General features: G+C 39.0%; 1 protein-coding gene and 1 long non-coding RNA gene across 3 annotated transcripts; both read right to left on the bottom strand.

Moving 5' to 3' along the window:
• Positions 1-121: 121 nt before the first annotated feature.
• LOC128611147 (uncharacterized) lies at positions 122-3,128 on the bottom strand. Of its 2 annotated transcripts, none has more exons than XR_008386507.1 (3): positions 2,614-3,128; positions 421-579; positions 122-297 (listed from the first exon to the last, which is right to left on the bottom strand). It is a non-coding gene; the product is annotated as an uncharacterized LOC128611147 (long non-coding RNA). The 2 variants fall into 2 exon arrangements; XR_008386508.1 differs by having other exon boundaries at positions 122-318.
• A 1,433-nt stretch (positions 3,129-4,561) lies between these two features.
• sh3bgrl (SH3 domain binding glutamate-rich protein like) lies at positions 4,562-16,228 on the bottom strand. The gene is made up of 4 exons (XM_053630448.1): positions 15,986-16,228; positions 6,837-7,022; positions 6,507-6,587; positions 4,562-5,238 (listed from the first exon to the last, which is right to left on the bottom strand). Exons 1-4 carry the CDS (start codon positions 16,028-16,030, stop codon positions 5,203-5,205), a joined length of 348 nt encoding a protein of 115 aa, XP_053486423.1. The 5' UTR covers positions 16,031-16,228; the 3' UTR covers positions 4,562-5,202.
• Positions 16,229-20,727: the final 4,499 nt, after the last annotated feature.

The raw sequence follows: 20,727 nt of genomic DNA on the forward strand, positions 1-20,727 counted from the left end.
CATCATCAGTGATGTCATCCTGCTTGAGGGGGACTGACACTGGTATGACGTGAAGCTGCTGGGGGATGGAGTTAATGTGCCATTCTTGTGGTTTTGTAGAAAGAGGGTGAACCTTTTTGGTCTCTGTGATGCTATTCAGTTGCAGGTCTAAAGACTGCTTGTCCAAGATAGTATTAGACTCCTCCGGTTGACTCGGGCTTACAAAGGGCTTTCCATCACGATTTGAGATGTAGAGATCAGGTCCGTTGTAAGGAACCTTGGCCTTAGACAGTTTCTGCACAGGCCTGACATCTCTGCCTGGCTCAAGAGATAATGTGTCTGTTAAGGAATGTTACAAGGAAGCATTGTATGACTATGTTCTGAATGTGCTCTATGTTCAAATTTGGGGAATGTTTTTTAGTGAGATATTCCAGAACTCACCTTTAACCTGTGCAAGTGTGTAAGTCTCATGAACACAATCAGCAGAAGGAGAGAATGATGTCATGTCTGGAGAGCATATAGCCTCCTCTCTGTAGTTTAACATGAGTATGAAGCTCTCTCCCAGCATTTCTAATCAAACCTTTGGCTACAACAGGAACACTGTGCCACAGTAGCAAGTAGGTTAGCATAAAGGCAAAACTGTAGTAGAAAACATGTCACAAGACATCATCCGAGTTTAGGGAATATTGCAGAAAATAACGTACACAATATACAGTTGCACTCAAAATTATTCAACCCCCAGTGCAAGTCAGGTTTATTGTCAAAAATCACAGACTTTTAGCTGTTTGCAATGAACAAATCAAACAAAAGCAATTGGAATAGTTCAACACGACGAATGCTTCAAGTGGTTTCCCCAAATTCAACTGAAAATGCAACTTAATGACTTAATGACTTCTCCAGTGTCAAATTTTTTCAACCCCTTCATGGCAAGCATCTTTAGTACTTAGTAGAGTACCCTTTTTGCTGTTATGACCTGTTGCAAACAAGATGCATAGCCAGATACCAGCTTCTGGCAACGTTCCTGAGGAACCTTAGCTCATTCCTCATTTGAGCAATGACCTCCAGTTCAGTAATATTCTTGGGTTTGCGTGCTCCTATCACCTTCTTCAAATCCCACCATAGAAGACAGGTGACTGTGATGGTCCTGTAGAATCTTCCAAGACTTCTTCTGCAACCAAGCCTTGGTGGAATTTGAGGTATGCTTGGGATCATTGTCCTGTTGGAAGGTCCGATGACGTCCAAGTTTCAGCTTCCTCACAGATGGCATGAAGTTTTCTCCTAGGATTTCCTGATACTTCAATGAATCCATCTCGCCTTCCACACGCTGCAGGTTTCCAGTGCCAGACGATACTAAGCAGCCCCGGAGCATCACCGAGCCACCACCATGCTCGACTGTGGACAGAGTGTTCTTTCTTCATTCTTCTTCCTCCAGACATACCACTGATCCATCATGCCGAAAAGTTCCAGTTTTGCTCCATCGCTCCACAGAACAGAATCCCAAAACTTCTGTGGATTATTTATATAATTTTGAGCGACTTTTCTTGTGCTTTTGGGTCAGTAGTGGTGAACGTCTTGGAGTTCTGGCATGGAAATCTTCTGCGTTTAGTACACGCCTTACTGTGCTCACTGAAACCTCAGTGCCTGTTACACCAAGTCTTGCTGCAGGTCTTTTGCAGTCACTCGTGGTTTTTCACAACCTGCCTTCTCAGAAATCTTCTTGCAGCCGTCGATAGCTTCCTTTTTCTGCCCCGTCCAGGCATTTAATACATTTTCTACCCCGAGCCAGTTCGGGTATTTCATACTCAAGCACACCTGGTGCAACTAATGAAGCCCTTCATTAGTTTAGCATCAGGTGTGCTTGAGACAAAACCTGTTTTGCATATTTGTGCTGTTGTGAGGGATTCTATTCAGGGGGTTGAATCATTTTAACACTGGAGAAGTCATTATAAGTTGCATTTTCAGTTGAATTTGTGGAAACCACTTGAAGCATTCGTTGTGTCGAAATATTTCAATTGCTCTTGTTTGATTTGTTCATCGCACACAGTTGAAAGTCGGTAAAATTTTGACAATAAACCTGATTTGCACTGGGGGTCGAAACATTTTGATCGCAACTGTAGCTATGTACGTACATCATTTTTATCACACACTTAAAAGCTCCATGCATGTATAATATCCGTATTTTACATCTTTAAGCTAATTGAGCAAACAAGTAAATTACACATCTTGGAAATATAACAAGTTTTTTTACGGTAAAGTCTTGTCTAAATTTCTAGTACTGTAATTAATTTCTGCATTTTACCCCAATTGTTGTAATTATTGTTATGTTTTTTATTATTTATTTATTTATTTATTTATTAATAAGCTGAAATTTTACTTGAATGACAGCTAATCGCTTTAAAAAAAAAACAAAAAAAAAACTAACAAACAAAAGACCACTGAAAATGTAGGGTCTGGTCACCCAATTGTAGATATTTAAATTAAGATCATAGAAACTCCTTTTAATCAGACTTACATATTATAAAGTTTGAGGACAGCATGTAATAATGAAAGCTGAAAGTCGTATCCTTCACCCAATGTAATACAAACCCATTTTAACCCCTGCATATGATCGCATTAAAAAAGTTAACTGCTTACCAGAATAATAAAGATTTTGTGAGGATATGGAGTCTAGCGCTGGAGATATATCCAAGAGCCAGGTGGTGAAGTTTTGGCGAAGTCCTTTCTTAGCTTTTTTCTCGAAACCAAAACAGCTGTATATCCACACGTGAGTTTTTCGGTCTCTGAAAGAGGAATTACTGCTTAGTTCCCAAAGATCATGCGCTGAGTCAAAACTGTGGTAGATTATGAAACAAGCAGATCCCCTATTTTGCAGTGAATGGAACAATCTTCCTGATTTAAGTAACTTCTTTTTCTTTACTTTTTTTTTTTTTTAACAGAAAGTGTTATTTCTATAAATAAATCCTAGTGAACCTTACAAGTTAAGATCCTGTTCTGAAACTTTATTACTTTTTTTATTTTATTTTATTTAAATCTCTAAGTAAATATGTCATTACCACAGGAGGATATATTGGTGAAGGTTTAAGAGTGCCTTTAGGGTTTCCGCATGCTGATTTTTTCCCCCTTTTTATACTGTAAAGTGATTGCATGGGCTAATGTTTAATGACATATCAGTTTATTAAAACCTATGTAATTAGTATGTATGTAATAATAAAAAGAAAGAAAGAAAGAAAGAAATCAGGCTTGACAACCCCCTAGCTTTCATGATCATAAACTGTGAGAAAGGAGGGATTCCAACTGCAAGGTGAGGGCTAGATGTGCAATAAGGTTATGCAGGTATAAACAACAGTAGACCAAATTCCAAAATTTCTATAGATTATATACATCAAATCTATAGAGAATAATGGCAGAAAAGCGGAAGAAGAAAGTTAAGAGGGCGTAAGAATAATTATGGAATAATTGAAGAACAGAGGAAGAAGGTTGGTTAATAGAATTAATTATGGAAGAGTAATTATTAGTAATTATGGGAGAAATAAAATTTCTCTCATGGGTTACAGACGTATTTGTTGAGCTCATTCACAATACATTGCTTACGACTACAATCAAGAAGTACAGTTTTACTGTATTACATATAAACTAAGGACGCACACTCATCGTCCACTTTAATAGGAACACCTGTACACTTTCATGCATTCACACGGACTTACCAAAACTGGACAGTTGCAGACTGGAAAAAAAACAAAAGGGGGTTCAACCAGATGAATTTTTCCCAAATCTTGTAAAACGGACCAGTTTGGGTGAGCCTGTGATGCTTTTCTGCTCACCACGGTTGTAGAGTGATTATTTAAGTTACTATACCATTCCTGCGAGTTCAAAACTCTCTTATCAACAAGACATTTCCATCCACAAAACAGTTGCTCGCTCAATGCTTTTGGGTTTCGCTCAGCAGTTTGTGTACATTCTCTGTAAACCCTAGAAACTTTCGTGTGTGAAATTCCCAAGAAAACGGTAGTTTCTGAAATACTCAAGCTAGGCTTTCTGGTCACACAGATCACGTTTTTTCCTAGTAGTTTTTGGTTACCATGCTTTCTCGGTAAATGAGAACCTTTGTCAGGGCTTGCTTTTATTTATTTATTTATTTATTTATTTCTGCATTTTATTATTTATTTATTTTAGAAAAAAGACACCCCCCCCCCCCCCAAAAAAAAAAAAACCCAGAAGAAACAAACAAACAAACAAACATTTTAATTAAAACAATGATTTATTGTCCTGCCCACTTCAATAATACATTTCTTCAAAAAAAAATTTTTGGCATATTTTCTATTTGCTCATAAAATAGTAAAAAAAAAAACAACATGTACACTATTAAGACACTCTGAAGAATGAGTTAAAGGTACACTAAGTAACACTTATACTAAACAATACATCATTACAATGATTATAGTTGGTATTGGGACCTCACATTTAACAAACGGTGAATAGAATTATGCTATTAAATGACGTGTATACCGAAAAACTGAAAGTTCATAACCTGAACTGACTCCTGATTTTAAGGAAGCTACCAAGAAACGACAAGAAATGAAACTACACCAAACAATGAATCTTTTTTATTGTTATACTTAGTGTACCTTTAAAAAGGTCTCCAAAAGCTGAAACACTGAAAGACAAAAACACATCCTTTGAAAGCTAAAGCTTTAATGACTAGACTTGATGCTAACAATGACTAGCACAGATGTTTACTACCTACCGTAGCCCTTTAACATTATTTAGCAGGGAAGTATTTTTTAAGACGCGAACATGAATTTACAGGAATCATTTTGATGAATTCTAAGTGCAATCTGTGTGAAAATACAGGCACTGATCGATCACTTGCTTATGGCACATCATAAACGAACACCACCATACAAATGTACACAATGAGACCGACAGTGGAATTCTTTTTCAACTTCACATACATGGCAGGTAAGTAATTCTAGTAGACTAGTAACTAGTAAAGAGCAAGTAATCCACAGTTGTAAGACCTTCTCGGAGTCTGTAAGACTTGGGAGCAGGTAGGACCAGGATGGAATTATCTAATTTAACAGGGAGATTGATGAGCAATACGAACGGTGTAAAATTATAGGATTGAAAGCACAGAACAGATTGTTGTATCTGGATAGGTGGGAAACAAAACAGTGACATCTAGTTGCAGCCTAGGAGATAGCAGGGAAATGAAGATGCTGGAGACTACTGCTGCTCTTTTTTAGCTAGAGCCTCTGCCTCCTGAAAAGAAATAAATACAGTATTTTAGCTTAAGTGAAGTAACAAGAACCTAAAGATTTACTACGGTTTACCCACAACATTGACTTGGCACTGCAGCTATTCTGCGACATGAATCTGACAGACAAATGTCAGCCTCTGCAAATGATCTGATATATGGTCAACTCCAGAATTATTGGCACCCTTCAAGAGAACAGCAAAGAGTGGTTATATAAAATAAACATTAAAGAAAATTGTTCAAATTTCCCCACTTAAGCGATTGTCGAAAGGTTCTCGCAACGAATTGCGTAAAAAAAAAAAAGAATTAAAAGATATTCAGTATAGTCCTTTTTTAAATTATTATTTAAAAAAAAAAAAATCACTCACAATGTAGAAACTGCAGTGCACATTCTGTATATACGGAGTTTTAACCGAGTTCTTTTCAGCACCACTACAATATTCATAGCATTCAAATAAAACTATACAGCGTCTCCATGTGGTCGTTAATTCCGTTTGGTTTTCGCCAATGTTTATGATGTGTGCCAGTACTTCTGTAGCCGGTGCTGAAGGTAAATATTTTGAGACGCACAGGCATCATTTATGACTAAGTGAATTGGAAGCTGAATCTGTTTTACTGGGCAAGTACAAGGTAAACTGGGAATTTCCAGTGGGGCGTTACTTTTTTTTTTTTAAGTACATTATTAAACTCGGGATAATCGTTTTTATAGAAGGCATAGCTGCAGCTGAGATAATACTGGCAGATACATGTAGCTGTGGAAAAATCTAAATGGAATTATAAAGCATCAAAGTGGTTAAAAAGCTACATCGTGGTGGTTTATGAGGGAGAATGCCGAATAAAATGTATAAATACTCCGCTCCATCTAGTTCAGTTCCTTAAAAGGCTGCTAGGGGAGGCTAGAGTATCAAAAAGGAGCTTTACTTGTGACTATTCATCAGGCTGCAGACTATTGCACTGACTCCAGGTCAGTTGTTATCAGACGGGAGAGTTGAGCTAGACATGTGGAATGAAACCAGTGATTCTAGACCCACTCAAGCATACTGCTGGCCTTTAGTAGGGACAGCTTAATTAACGCTGGGGCTGCTGGGAATTGTCAAACCATTACTCTGCAGGGTTGCACCCGCGTGCCAGTAGGGTGGACAGATTCTGTGCCGTTATTGTTATTTGCTCGAGTCACATTCCATTGAGTGGGGTTTGTTAATAATATGCAAGGTGGGAATAAAGAGCCTTTTTATATAATTTATATAATTCATGTTCAGCCCAAAACGCATACCTTAGAACCTGGGGGAGCAGTCAAGCCTAGAAAAGCATACACGGCGTTCTCTTCTCGTGCATCAAAGAAGGCCTCATAGTTCTGTGGGAAGGGAGGAATTTCATTTATGTGAACGTATGAGTCACAGAATGAAGAATCTGATAAGACAATGCAAATAGATCTGGGGAAAATTTGTGTGCGTGTTCATTATTATTTGCTGAGGCAGGAGACAACCCCAGAATCTGATTTAAATTGTGTAGGTGTGGGTGTACGTGAAGCCAAAGGACCAGGCTACTTCTCCAATTTCATACTGATTAGGACTCTAAAATAGTGATTAAAAATAGGACTGACTCCACAGTATCTCTCTTCATTGAAAATCTGAGGTGGGAGGGGGTTTCCTGTGGCTGGTCGGGAATCTACTGGTACGTTTTCCCGCATCCATTTCCTGTTGTCTTCGTTGGCTGCAATGTCACATTCCTCAAAATCGATCTTATTGGCTGCCAGGAACCCCATGACATCCTGCTGCTGTTTCTTGATCTAATAGGAGGGACAGGGAATGAAGATTAGGTGAATGCCCTCAGTGCTGTTGTACTCAAAACAAGATGCTCATTATCTCACTTCTTCTAACATTTCTGTTTAATTTCAGTCCTTAAAGGTGTCTGCTGAAAATGTTAAAAACTTTTTTATGAACTGAGGAATGTATATCTGAGGGCAGATATTTAATATATAGATAGTACAGCTTTACCGACAACCCAACCACACTGACAAACTCTTCCAATTAGAACGGTGTGGACATGTCAGATCTTATAATGATTGACACCATATCCCAGACAAGGTAAACATTCTAACAACAATGTCTGTAAAGAGGAAATATAACAAAAATATAGACCTGTGCAACAATTATTGGCACCCCATGAATTCATACGAGAAACATATATTTGAAGAATATTCCCGTTGATTTTTTTTTTTTTTTTTTTTTTAAATTTTGTACACCTGGGTGACTAGGAACAGGAAATTGTTCAAGCATGACTTCCTGTTTCACAGGGGTATAAATATGAGGTAACACATAGGCAAAATTCCCTTAGTCATTCCTAACAATGGGTAAGAGCGAGGAATATAGCTGTGATGTGCAGCAAAAGGTTGTTGAGCTTCACAAAATGGGGCGTGTCTATAAGAAGATAGCACAAGCATTGAAAATGCCCATTTCCACCATCAGGGCAATGATTAAGAAGTTCCAGTCTACTGGAAATGTTATGAATCGACCTGGAATTGGACGTGTGTCTATATCGTCTCAACGCACTGTGAAGAGGACGGTTCGAGTGGATAAAAAATCTCCAAGGATCACAGCTGGAGAACTGCAGAAGTTAGTTGTGTCTTGGGGTCAGAAAGTCTCCAAAACTACAATCCGAAGTCGCCTACATCACCACGAGCTGTTTGGAAGGGGTTCAAGAAAAAAGCCTCTACTCTCATCCAAAAACAAACTCGAGCGTCTTCAGTTTGTCAGACTCTACTGGAACTTCAAATGGGATCGGGTTCTGTGGTCAGATGAAACCAAAATAGAGCTTTTTGGTAATAAACACCAGAGGTGGTTTTGGTACACAGAGAGGTAGCCATATGGAAAAGTTCCTCATGCCCACGGTTAAATATGGTGCTGGCTCTTTAATATTTTGGGGCTGTTTTTCTGCCAGAGGACCTGGACATTTTGTTAGGATACATGGCATCATGGACTCTATCAAATATCAACAAATATTAAATGAAAACCTGACTGCCTCTGCCAGAAAGATTAAAATGGGCCGTGGATGGATCTTCCAGCAGGACAATGATCCAAAACATACATCAAAATCAACACAAAAATGGTTTACTGACCACAAAATCAAGGTCCTGCCATGACCATCCCAGTCCCCTGACCTGAACCCCATAGAAAACCTGTGGGGTGAACTGAAGAGGAGAGTCCACCAGCGTGGACCTCGAAATCTGAAGGATCTGGAGAGACTCTGTATGGAGGAACGGTCTCAGATCCCTCGCCATGTATTCTCCAACCTCATCAGGCGTTATAGGAGAAGACTCAGAGCTGTTATCTTGGCAAAGTGAGGTAGCACAAAGTATTGACTAAAAGGGTGCCAATAATTGTTGCACACCTATATTTAACAAAGAGATTTTTGAATAAACCTGTGTTGTGTTTGCATTTGCTTGATATCCATGAGAGCAGAGAATTTCTGTGAATTTTTTGAACAAAAGATTAAAAGGTTATACAATAAAGGCATTTTTTACCAAAGGTGTCAGTATTAGTGAAGAGAACTGTATATACACTCCCCTCCAAAAATATTGGAATGACAAAGCCTATATATGTTGAGGACATTTGGATTTGAGATCAAAAGATAAATATGAGATGATCAGAGATCAGAATTTCAGCTTTACATCTAGATGTGTTAAACAACTTAGGACATGGCACCTTTAGTTTGAGGCCCCTCCCCCCATTTTGGATAGACATATTGGAACATGTGTTTCTTGTTGCCCAGGTGTGCCCTGTTACAGTGATTGCTTAAACAATGAATAGCTCTTAATGTCTACTCTTGGTTTCAGAACTGGGTTTTGCCTGTGAAGACTGTATTTGTTTTTTTAAAAAAGGATAAACCAACATGAAGATCAGAGAGCTGTCTATGGGAGAAAAGCCAGCTATTTTGAAGCTGAGAACAGAGGTAAAATTGAGATCAGAGCCATTGTACAGACAAGTCAACCAAGGAAAACATCATCAGTTGATGACAGAATCTTTGTGAAAGCTGTGAAGAAAGAAAAAAAAAACCCCCAAAACAACAGTCAGTGATATCAACTACATGCTCCACAGGGCAGGGGTGAAGGTATCACGGTCCACTGTTTGAAGAAAACTTTGAGAGCAGAAGTATAGAGGCCATACCACAGGATGCAAACCACTCATCAGCAGGAATTCACTGAGAATTACACAGATAAGCCACAAAAGTTCTAGACCCAGAAAGGACGTGTGAGAAAGAAAGGACCTGCTCATGATCCAAAACATACGAGCTCATTGGTCAAGCACGGTGGAGGTTGTGCCATGGCTTGGGCATACATGGCTGCTTCTGAAAAGGGCTCACTAATCTTTATTGCCGATCACCAGACCTTAACCCAATTGAGCATGCATTTCACCTCCTGAAACAGAAACTGAAGAGAGAAACCCAACATAAAACACCAAGAAGCTGCTATACAAGCCTAGAAAAAGCATCACAAAAGAAAAATGCAACAGTTTAGTGAGGTCAGTCTGTCGCCACCTTGATGTAGTTAACGCAGGCAAGTTGCCAGATATGCAACCAAATATTAAGTGTTATTTCCATAAACCCAATCTGCTCCTATACTTTTGCTCACCTAAAAATGGGGTGGTCTCCATGTTCTAAGACACATCTCAAGGTAAATATCAGGAAATGAAAGCTGAAATTCTGATCCATCATCTCGTATTCATCTTTCGATCTCAAACCAAAATTTCTTCAGTGATTAGCAACAAAAGCTTACAGAGCAGTGTTTTGAGAACAACGTTGATAACTGGGCAGGCCACCCAGGTATATCGAAGAGCGTATACTTATATTTAATGGCAAAAAAAAATGCATTTTATTAAATAATCTGTTCCATGAAAACAGGGTACACTGTTTCTGATACACACAGAGAGAGAGAGAGAGAGAGAGAGAGAGAGAGAGAGAGAGAGAGAGAGAGAGAGAGAAAGAGAGAGAGAGAGTGTGTGTGTGTGGCAGAAAAGCTACTAAAATTAGCACATTCTTTGCTGAAACATATGCGTACCGCATGTTGTTGACCAAGCCATGACTAACAAAGAGAACTGTTCCGCAGAATGCTAGAAACAATGACTGATCTACTGAACTGATGTGTTAAAAAAAAACAAAAAAAAAACATTGCGACCTAGATAGCGTTTCCAGATCCGGGCCACACTTGAACATAGCCGATAGATACACGTAATTCAAATCAATATTAATATTTTATACCTTATTGTAACATGCTTTGGGTGGAGAAAAGGCAAGACTGAACTCTTAGACATTCCAGTATGTGTAACTAGGAAGAGTGGTGGCTCAGTGGTTAAAGGCTCTGGGTTGCTGATCAGAGTGCCAAGCACTGCCAAGCTACCTCTGTTGGGCCCTTGGGCAAGGCCCTTAACCCTTAACCCTCAATTGTTCAGTTGTATAAATGAGATAAATGTAAGTCGGTCTGGTCTGCCAAATGCCATAAATGTAAAATGTAAATAATCCGGGGATAACTTAACTTTTTCATGTTATTAAATCTACAAAGAAAAGCCTATAATACTGAGGTGCGGAGAATAAAGTCAATATAGAACCTGCTAAATTATTTACAAATAAACAATATACATTTTATTTTGTGACTGCATAAGTATTCATCCCCTATGCTGTGAAACCTCTAAATGAGTTACATAATTAGCTGAATGGAGTCCATCGTGAAAACACGATGAACAGGTTCTGGGAAAGTATCAGTCATGGTTGGGTGATAAAATGATCTCGAACATCCTACGGAGCACCCATTAAATTCATTATTTAACATTTTTTAAAGGAGTCTGGCACAGCAACAGGGAGGCGAGGCAGTGCACCAAAAGTCAGAGCCATGGTAAAAAGGATATAGATTTTTTTTTTTTTTTTTTTTTTACAGCTTCAAATGTTAGGCATATTGTGCAAATGAAATGGTAAAAAAAAAAAACATCCCATTAAAATTCTAGGTTGTAACACTACAAAATATGGGAAATGTAATACAAGCACACATACATACATACATACATACATACATACATACACACATACACACAATAACCTGATCAGTTAAATGTGGCTGACAGGCTTTAAGGCACAGCAGAAGCAGCTCTGACGAGAAGTAGAGAAGAATGACCCTAGAAGGGGAGACAAAAACCACCAGATCTTTTGGGACTGGCCTAAGGGAGGAGGGAGTCAGATAAACACAAACCAAATAAGGTCTGCTGTGGGGAGGTTAGCAATAGCCTGCTTCTAAATAACCGAACGTCATAAGACAGACACACAGACATGGACTGTGATGATCCGGACATCAGCATTCAGCGAGGTTCGCTCATTTGAATAATAATAATAATAATAATCTACAGGAATAGGGTCTGTTAGCAAGCAGCTGTTTCCATCTGCAGATACACAAGCATCACAACACATACCGAGTTTGTTTCTGGCCCAAACACACACACACACAAAAATAAATAAATAAATGTTATAAATCTGCTACTTCAACCTGACAAATGCAAAGCCTATTTGCCTATGCAAATTCCTGCCGTGTCATGAAACGTAGAGCACTCAGGAAACACTAAAAACGACAGCGGTGTTATTCCTTGGATGGTTCTGGAATGTCTGGAAATGACTTGCAGCATGAACTCAGCAGTTGTTGCGCAAGCTCAAGCTCTCTGGAGAGGGTGTAAGAGGATCGCAGCCTTCTCTTTCAGTCTGAGGTTTGGGTGTACCCACTCACAAAATAACCCATTTCACTAATGTCACGGTGAATGAAATTTCCCCAGGAAGAAACCCCAAATGTAATTTCACCTTGTTTATTATTGTACTTGAAATTAGCCCGGTGCAAACTACGAGCCGTTTCCTGGTTCAGATTTCCTCTTGCACAAGAGTAGCAATAAACGATCTCCATAACTTCCATTTCGTTTCATACAGCACACTGAAGGTCAAGTGAGATGAGGGCCTAAATATACCAAGCATAAAAATGTAAACAATACCTAAACAAACCATGCAATCCTTAGCCAGTCTTAATTCCAAATGATAAGCACTATTCAGACATTGCATGGTATGGACATAACGTCCTTACTAAACCAAGACGGCCATTTAAAACATCATCTAATCTTCAATGTTAATGATTGATTGATTAGTACCATGACTTTTCCAACAGAACACAGAACGTCGTTTTGTCTGTTTATTACCGTAACCATCTTCCATATCATATAAGATAACAGTAAGCATTTTGATATGGTTTAATTTCACTATTGTCTCTGATTGAGACTCTTAAACTGCCAGGGTTCATCTGTTGACCTGTTAAAGCTAGAGGAATAAAACTGAATCAATATGAATAAAGCCTCTGTAATGGCCTGCAGTATTGACCCCGTGTACTATCAAGTTTCAATATCAATAGAGAGGACAGAAAGACTAAATCATTATCAATTAACAACAGAAATTGTGAATTAGATGGGAATTTACTTAACAGTTTGTTGGTAATTCGAATCCCTGTACCCTCCCCCCTCTATGCATGCTTTACTTGAGAGGATGTGAATATTATCTGTAGTTCGCCTCTCGTCCTGAAGATGTCGCCATCTTTCATGTTTTGAATTTTGAAAACTGTTTTATTTCTTAAACATGTTTCAAGTTGTTAATGAATTTCACTGTTGCAAATTTACAATGTTTTTATTTATTTATTTATTAATATTTTGCCATAATGTGTATTGTGCAGTTTGTGCACACCTTGTGTATGCACCTATTTATGATTTCTTGGCACACTGTTTGTTACTCAAAGTAAAAGTAAAAAGTAATTAAACATAAAAGTGTGTGCGCCCTATCGTTAATGTAAATGTCTATTTCAGTAATACAGCCACGTAGGAGGGTTTCAGTTACCAGCGGTTATATTAAAACATGGATTCCGGGTCTGCAAAACTAACAATTTAAATGAGATATCGATATAACTAATCGAGATCAAAATTGAATTGAATCGAACCTATATAAATTCGAATCTAATCGAATCGCCAAATTGGTCGCAATACCCAGCCCTAGTTATGTGTACTGTTTAACACTGTAACACTAAATATATGTAACGTACTACTAAAATGTTTACAGATATACAGCATAACTACACTTATGCGCAACTGCACTAGCAAAGCATTGCCATAAAAGAATAGTTTCATACAGAACACACCAATGCTCTTGGGGGAGCAGGGAATGTTTAAGGGTGCTCCTAGGAACTCATCATAACTCATCTAATGTGGTAAGACCTTAGAGCTAAGTTTTCATACTGAACTATTGTTTAAAAGTATAACAATCTAAAGTCAAACACTCATATGCTAGTATAATCAAACTGAACTTGATTAAAGTAAGAAGTGCGATCTTTACGCATATTTTCCAGCACAATATTCGATCCGCAAACGCCTTCTTCATTTCAGTGCCATAAAAGTGCCATCTTGATAACGAAGATAACAAACACCTTTGTTATCCCACATTTACGTTACTTACTGTTCCACATTTATTTGTTTAGTGGTCAGAACATTTCCTCTTCCTTTAACTCTCTCTAACTGAAAACCATTATATTCGATGACAAATAACTTTATTAATCTATGCAGGAATGAAGTTCAGACCAGCCTAGTTTTAAGATTGTTTTATACTAAAGCAGTTCAGGCAATACTAAATTATATTACGTTACTCCGTTTAGAGTTGACTCGTGTAAAGGATGTACGTTAGTTTATTACATAAAAGTCTCCCTCTGTTCTGTGGCTCTGGATGCAACCTGTTGATGCCTTGTGTTGGTTTATATATATATATATATATATATATATATATATATATATATATATATATATATATATATATATATATATATATAACTGTTATATTAGCGCATAAACCTGCTACATCTACCAGTAATGTTTGTAAGAATTGTGTAGTAGTCTTTGTACATACGGAATGTGGTTTTTAACTACTATAAAGAGCTGTTTAAACATGCTAAGTAGCTAACTTGCTAATGAGCCTACAAAACAAAGTAGGTTGTGTCACTTGTCAAATAGACGGCTAGTAAAATTTGCCTAAAAGCAAACGCACCGAGAACTGGATCGTTTCAGTTTTGTCTGATCCTGAATATTTGTGTTAAATTTTCCTTTTACATACGACTTACACGGCAGAATTAGAAACAGTTCTTTGCTTACGTTTTTTTTTTTTTTAAGTTCCGTATTTGTGTCTTACTATTTCTGGTTTAGTCATGGCTGGTTCTACAGATGAAGTTTGCCTGTAATTAATAACTCCATTTTGGAGTACTGTTGTTGGGATTTCCATGATGTAACTGGTGGGAACACACACACACACACACACACAGGCAGACAGGCCAACTTCAACTCCAGACCCACCCTAACACTACGTGATTGATTCCTAGCACTCTTCCACATCATCATGAGAGAGAGAGTTTATTCTGGGATAGTTAGAGCTGTTATTGCATGGTGTACATGAGACATAAGTAAAGACACCCCTAGCAAGAAAGCTGATGCACAATGCATAATCTAAAGCATCATATATATCTCAGTATCAAGTACATGCTTTAACATCTATTTCTTAATCAAACGCTCATTTTAGTAGCACACTTGACGATTCATAAGCGTGTTACATTGCAAGATATAGGTTTATATTAAGATACAGGTTTTCTAAAGTGGTTCTCACAGACAGGTTCTTTACCCGAGAAACCATTAGTTTTACTCTTCACACAGCATCCCTTTCGGACAACATTACAATGCTAAATTTGATCAACAAATCAGATGACGCCTGCAAGGCTCGAATTTCATATCGATTTCTCTCGTGTCCTGATTGCTATGTTCTGACATTGGGCCTCACAAAATTCCCATTTGGGCATCTCGACAAGGTGTGTCTTAACGTTATGTAACTTGTAATCCTTGGAGCTCAACACGGACAGTTAACTGACCAAATTAGGAGGAGCTCGTTAAACCGGTCACGTCTGCAGCCAGGGGTAGCAGGTCACTGGAGTACAGTATATCAATATGTACATCAGCACATGCAACTTTCTATGGGTTTGTTTGTTTTTAAAGCATTTTTTAAAACATCTGGAAACTCCCCAAAGCCAAACCTCTTGAGGATTCTCTGTACTGCTATTATAACATCCCATCATTTTGTGATCTTAATTGACCACGTTGAAAGGATCTGAAAGCAGTTGTATCACTGCGTGAAATAAGCTGATAGATAAATAAATAAATAAATAAATAAATCCACTACAACGCCATATTCAAAGCAGCCTTACAGCATATAACCTGATACATACCCACTTTGACAGATCAGGAAGTGGCTGCATCTCTATGTGCAAAATATCTATTCAATGCCATATATAGAGCCATTTCTCTCTCGAGACTTCCTGTACTGTTTAAAAAGAAAAAAAAAGAAGAAAAAAACGACCCTGATCTAGTCGTTTTAACAGCATCCTAGCCTGCGTCTCATCTATACCCAAATGCACGAAAATAAATAAATAAATAAATTAATTAATTAATAAACAAACTGTAGCCTAAATATTTGCTCAAGAAATCAGCCGTTCTGTACAGCAGCTGCACGCTCGCGCAAAGATGTTCAGATTTGGGGCTGTAACCTGAGCTCGTGCATGGATGCTAGCTGCTGGTTTAACATGCACGGCTTTCAAATGTTGCTCGAAAAGCACCAAGTTCACTTCCATCAGTTATATACACGACTTTCGAAGCTTACTGAGGTTGATCCGGATGACGAAGCGATGTAAACTTTGATCACCATCGTGCTGGGAATTCCTCGCGACGTGGAGAGAGGAAGAAAACAAACAGAGATAGCTTTGGAGCTTGCTAAGAGTGGGTGCTTTCCTTTCCTCCTTAGAACTGTAGACTAGTGTTTCTGCCGACGGAGGAGTATGCAAGGCTTGCTCTGCTTCTCGATGGACTTCCCAACTTCCACGCCCCCACTCTCTCTTTTTCTCTTTTTCTCTCTCTCTCTTTCTCTCTCTCTCTCTCTCTCTCTCTCTCTCTCTCTCACACACACACACACACACACACATTATCATACACACCACACCCCTCGTCTGCTAACAACGCCGGAACAATAAACAGCTAACGTGTGCAAAACAGTAGACAACAGTACACATTATACCGTCGAAGTACTGCAGTCTTCAAACACATGCAGCCTATAATCTGGATTACATGCTTTAAACGGGACTGACTGGTTCACACTGGAAATAAATAAATCAATAAATCAACAAACAACACAGTACCCACATTCAAATGTGTTTGAGGAGTTGGCTGCATAGCTGACTCATGTCCTATTTATTATTATTATTTGTTACTATTATTATTTACATATTATTCAAAGGGTACATTGATTGATTAGACCTTTTTTGTTGTTGTTTAGTTTTTTAGCTGATGAGTTGGTGTATAATCTATACCAAAAGGTTCTCATCCCTGGTCCTGGAGTACCCCTTGTCCTACACGTTTTAGTGATTTCCAAGCTCCCAACACATCAGATTCAATTAATCAGCTAATTTAGTAATCTTTCCTTGAGTTTGAGAGAGAGAGAGAGAGAGAGAGAGAGTGTTGTAAAATGTGCAAGACAAGGGGTAATCTAGAACCAGTGTTGGGAACCTGTGGCTTTCAGTGACTATGTTTACACGGACGGCAGTAATCTAATTATTGAGCTTATTCTGAATAAGACAATATTCTGATTAAGGTGTTTACATGATTCGCTTTTAGAATATTCCTTTCATGTTCCCGTTTTTACACGTTATAGAACACAGAGCGATTAACGGCACAGGAATTTCACGTATCGACATACAGTTGGTCTTTGTTATGGTACCGTGTACAGTTTTGGGTGTTTCATTTTAAATTTTTACAAACGCCTCAAGTGGGGTTATAATTATTTGTCGTGCTGTACGTGCATTTGTGTTTGTGTTTCATTCGAGTATGACCTTAATCGGATTAAGATCATCAGAAATCGCTGTTTACGTGCTAGTTTCTTAATCAGAGTATCGTCTTAATCGGGTTAATATCGGATTATTGTTGTCCATGTAAACATACTGAGTGAGAGGGTAATGTAATCATCTGTCACATTCATTCGTTCACTCGTTCATTCATCTTCAGTAACCTCTTTATCCTGGTGGAAATTTAGCATAGCCATTCAATCAACCTTCCAGCATGTTTCTAGACAACAGAAGGGAAGCAAAGAACTCAGAAGAATCTAACACACATTGGGAGAACATGCACAGAAGCTCTGCACATACAGTAAACTGAGCTAAGGATTGAACCCTGGAGCTCTGTAGAAGCAGCATGACCATCTGCACCACCATAACACCCCAGCTTTGTCACAATGAAGACTAAACAATGATTACGACTGCACATGTGGTAGTACATCACACTTATTTTCACTGAGCTGAGAATTCGACTGAACTGAAGCATCATATGAGCTAAGACATATGCAGCTTGACTAACTCAGTCTGTGTTTTGACAGCTGGTAGCTGCTCAGATCAAGCTGGATTGTGTTATGATGTTATAGTGTGAACATAATAACAATTATTAAATCACAAAACGAGCTGGTCAAGCTGATACATGGAAACGATTTCTATATCACATCATAGACGAGACGTTTGGGTTTGAAATCAAAAGATGAATATGTGACAATCGATCAGAATTTCAGCTTTCCTGATATTTACATGTAGAGGTGTAAAACAACTTGGGACAGGGTACATTTTGTTTGAACCCACCCATTTTTTAAGTAATTAAAAAATATTGGAACATCTGACTGACAGGTTTTGTCTTGTTGCCCAGGTGTGCCCTGTTAGATTGACTGCTTAAACAATTAAGAGCTCTGAATGTCTACTCTTGCTTTGAGCCCTATGAAGACTGCATTTGTTGTTAAAAAGGGTAAATCAACATGAAGACCAGAGAGCTATCTATGGGAAAAAGGCAAGCCATTTTCTTAAGCTTAGGAAAGAGGGAAAATCTATAAGAGCCATTGCACAAGCATTGGGCGTAGCCAATACAACAATTTGGAATGTCCTGAAAAAGAAAGAAACCGCTGGTGTACTAACAACCAGACATTGAACGGGTCGGCCAAGGAAAACCACAGCAGCTGATGACAGAAACATTGTGAGAGCTGTGAAGAAAAGCCCAAAAACAAGAGTCAGTGACATCACCAACAACCACCACAGGGCAGGAGTGAAGGTATCACAATCCACCGTTCGAAGAAGACTTTGAGGGCAGAAATATAGAAGCCATACCACAGGATGCAAACCACTCATCAGCAGTAAGAAACTGGAGGCCAGATTGGAATTCGTGAAGAAATACAGCCACAAAAGTTCTGGAGCCAAGAGTGGGCCAGCAGAAGTATAATCAAAAGTCTTGTCCAAGATAGCTCCTGCTGTAAACTACAACCCCAGGTCTGAAAAAAGTTGGGACAGTATGGAAAATGCTAATAAAAACAAAGAGGAGTGATTTGTAAGTGTTTTTTGACATTTATTTAAACAAAAAACATATAAAGACAAGGTATTTGATGGTTTACTTAATCAACTGCATAGTTTTTTTTTGAAGATAAATGTTTATTTTGAAATTGATGCATGCAACACATTCCAAAAAAAGTTGGGACAGGGGCAATTTAGGACTAATAGCGATGTGAGAAGTTGAAATAAGAAGGTATTGTGAAACAGGTGAGGCAGTATATAAGGAGCCTCCAAAAAAGGCCTAGCCCTTCAAGACAAGGATGGGTCGAGGCTTGCCGATCTGCCAATAGATACGTCAGCGAATAATCGAACACTTAGTGAACAACATTCCCCAAAGACAATTCGGGAGGATTTTGGGCATTTCACCTTCTACAGTGCACAATATAATTAAAAGATTCAGGGAATCCGGTCAAATCTTGGTGCGTAAAGGGCAAGGCCGAAAACCACTTTTGAATGCACGTGATCTCCGATCCCTCAGACGTCACTGTCTTAAAAACCGTCATGAGTCTGTAATGGAGATCCTGACATGGGCTCGGGAATACTTTGGTAAACCTTTGTCGGTCAACACCATTCGCCGCTGCATCCACAGATGCAAGTTAAATCTTTACTATGCAAAGCAGAAGCCATACATCAACACTGTCCAGAAGCTCCGCCCACTTCTCTGGGCTCGGTCTCATCTGAGATGGACAGTAGCACAGTGGAATCGTGTTTTGTCGTCCGACGAGTCGACATTTCAAATAGTTTTTGGACAAAACAGCCATCGTGGTCTCCGGGCCAAAGAGGAAAAGGACCATCCGAGCTGTTAGCGTCAGGTCCAAAAGCCAGCGTCTGTCATGGTATGGGGGCGTGTCAGTGACCATGGCATGGGTAACACAAACATCTGTGAGGGCAGCGTTAATGCAGAAAGATACGTACACAATTTGGACCAACATAATCTGCCATCCAGAGCAGGACAACGTCAAACCACATTCTGCCCGGATTACAAGCGAATGATCGTGTAAGCAGAGAGTTCGGGTGCTAGCATGTCCTGCTGCAGTCCTGACCCGTCTCCCATTGAGAACGTACGGCGCATTATGAAGCGCAAAATAAGACGACGAAGGCCCCGTACACTCGCGCAGCTGAAGAAACGCATAATGGATGAACGGTGGAAATTTCCACTTGCTAAACCTAACCACCCGGTGTCTTCACTCCGTGTCCAAACGCTTAATAAGTGTGATTAAAAGAAAAGCTGACGTTACGCAGTGCTAAACAGTCGCCTGTCCCGACTTTTTTTGTTGTGTGTCGCAGTCGTCAGATTTGAAATGAGTGTCTATTTTCAAAAATAAATCCAATTCACAAAGTAAAACACCGAATAATGTCCCAACAATGTGTTTTCAAAACAGTACAGAGTGAACTGAATTTTCAATTGACCCTTTTTGCATTTTCCATACTGTCCCAAATTTTTCGGAATTGGGCTTGTACATGTTTTATAACACAGATGCAATACAGAGCTCTGCACAGCTCTCACTGTATTTTGTTTAGTTTTAAATGCCTTCACGGCGAGGGCGAATTATGCCACCTACAGGCGTCTTCACAACCCCTCACACAGTAAGTGTCTTTTTTTCCCCGCTGTGAATTTGGCCAAAGAAAAAGACCGGCATGAATGCACCGGGTGAGGAGGGCGCCATTTTGGTCCTAGGCTAATTATAAAGCACAGTGTAAAGCTATAGGAAGCTTTGCAGTCGAATGGTTCCCGAAACAATGTAGGTTTCCTCAAATATAAATACAATGGAAGGGGACTGGGAACTTATAAATGGAGAAAATACCCTTTCTACAACTGAAACAGTGAAACTGAATAACTTAACGACTTTCCTCTTCCCTACTCTGCTGTAACTAGCTTTTGGCGCGTATGAGGAAAATACCGGCTGGGTTCTTCTTCTTCTTCGTACGCGAGTCTCCATTCCGAGTGCTGATTGGTGGAAGCAGGCGTCAATCACCGCTTAGCCGCTCCCCT

This window comes from Ictalurus furcatus, chromosome 8, assembly GCF_023375685.1.
Source record: "Ictalurus furcatus strain D&B chromosome 8, Billie_1.0, whole genome shotgun sequence".
In the NCBI taxonomy this organism is placed as follows: domain Eukaryota; kingdom Metazoa; phylum Chordata; class Actinopteri; order Siluriformes; family Ictaluridae; genus Ictalurus; species Ictalurus furcatus.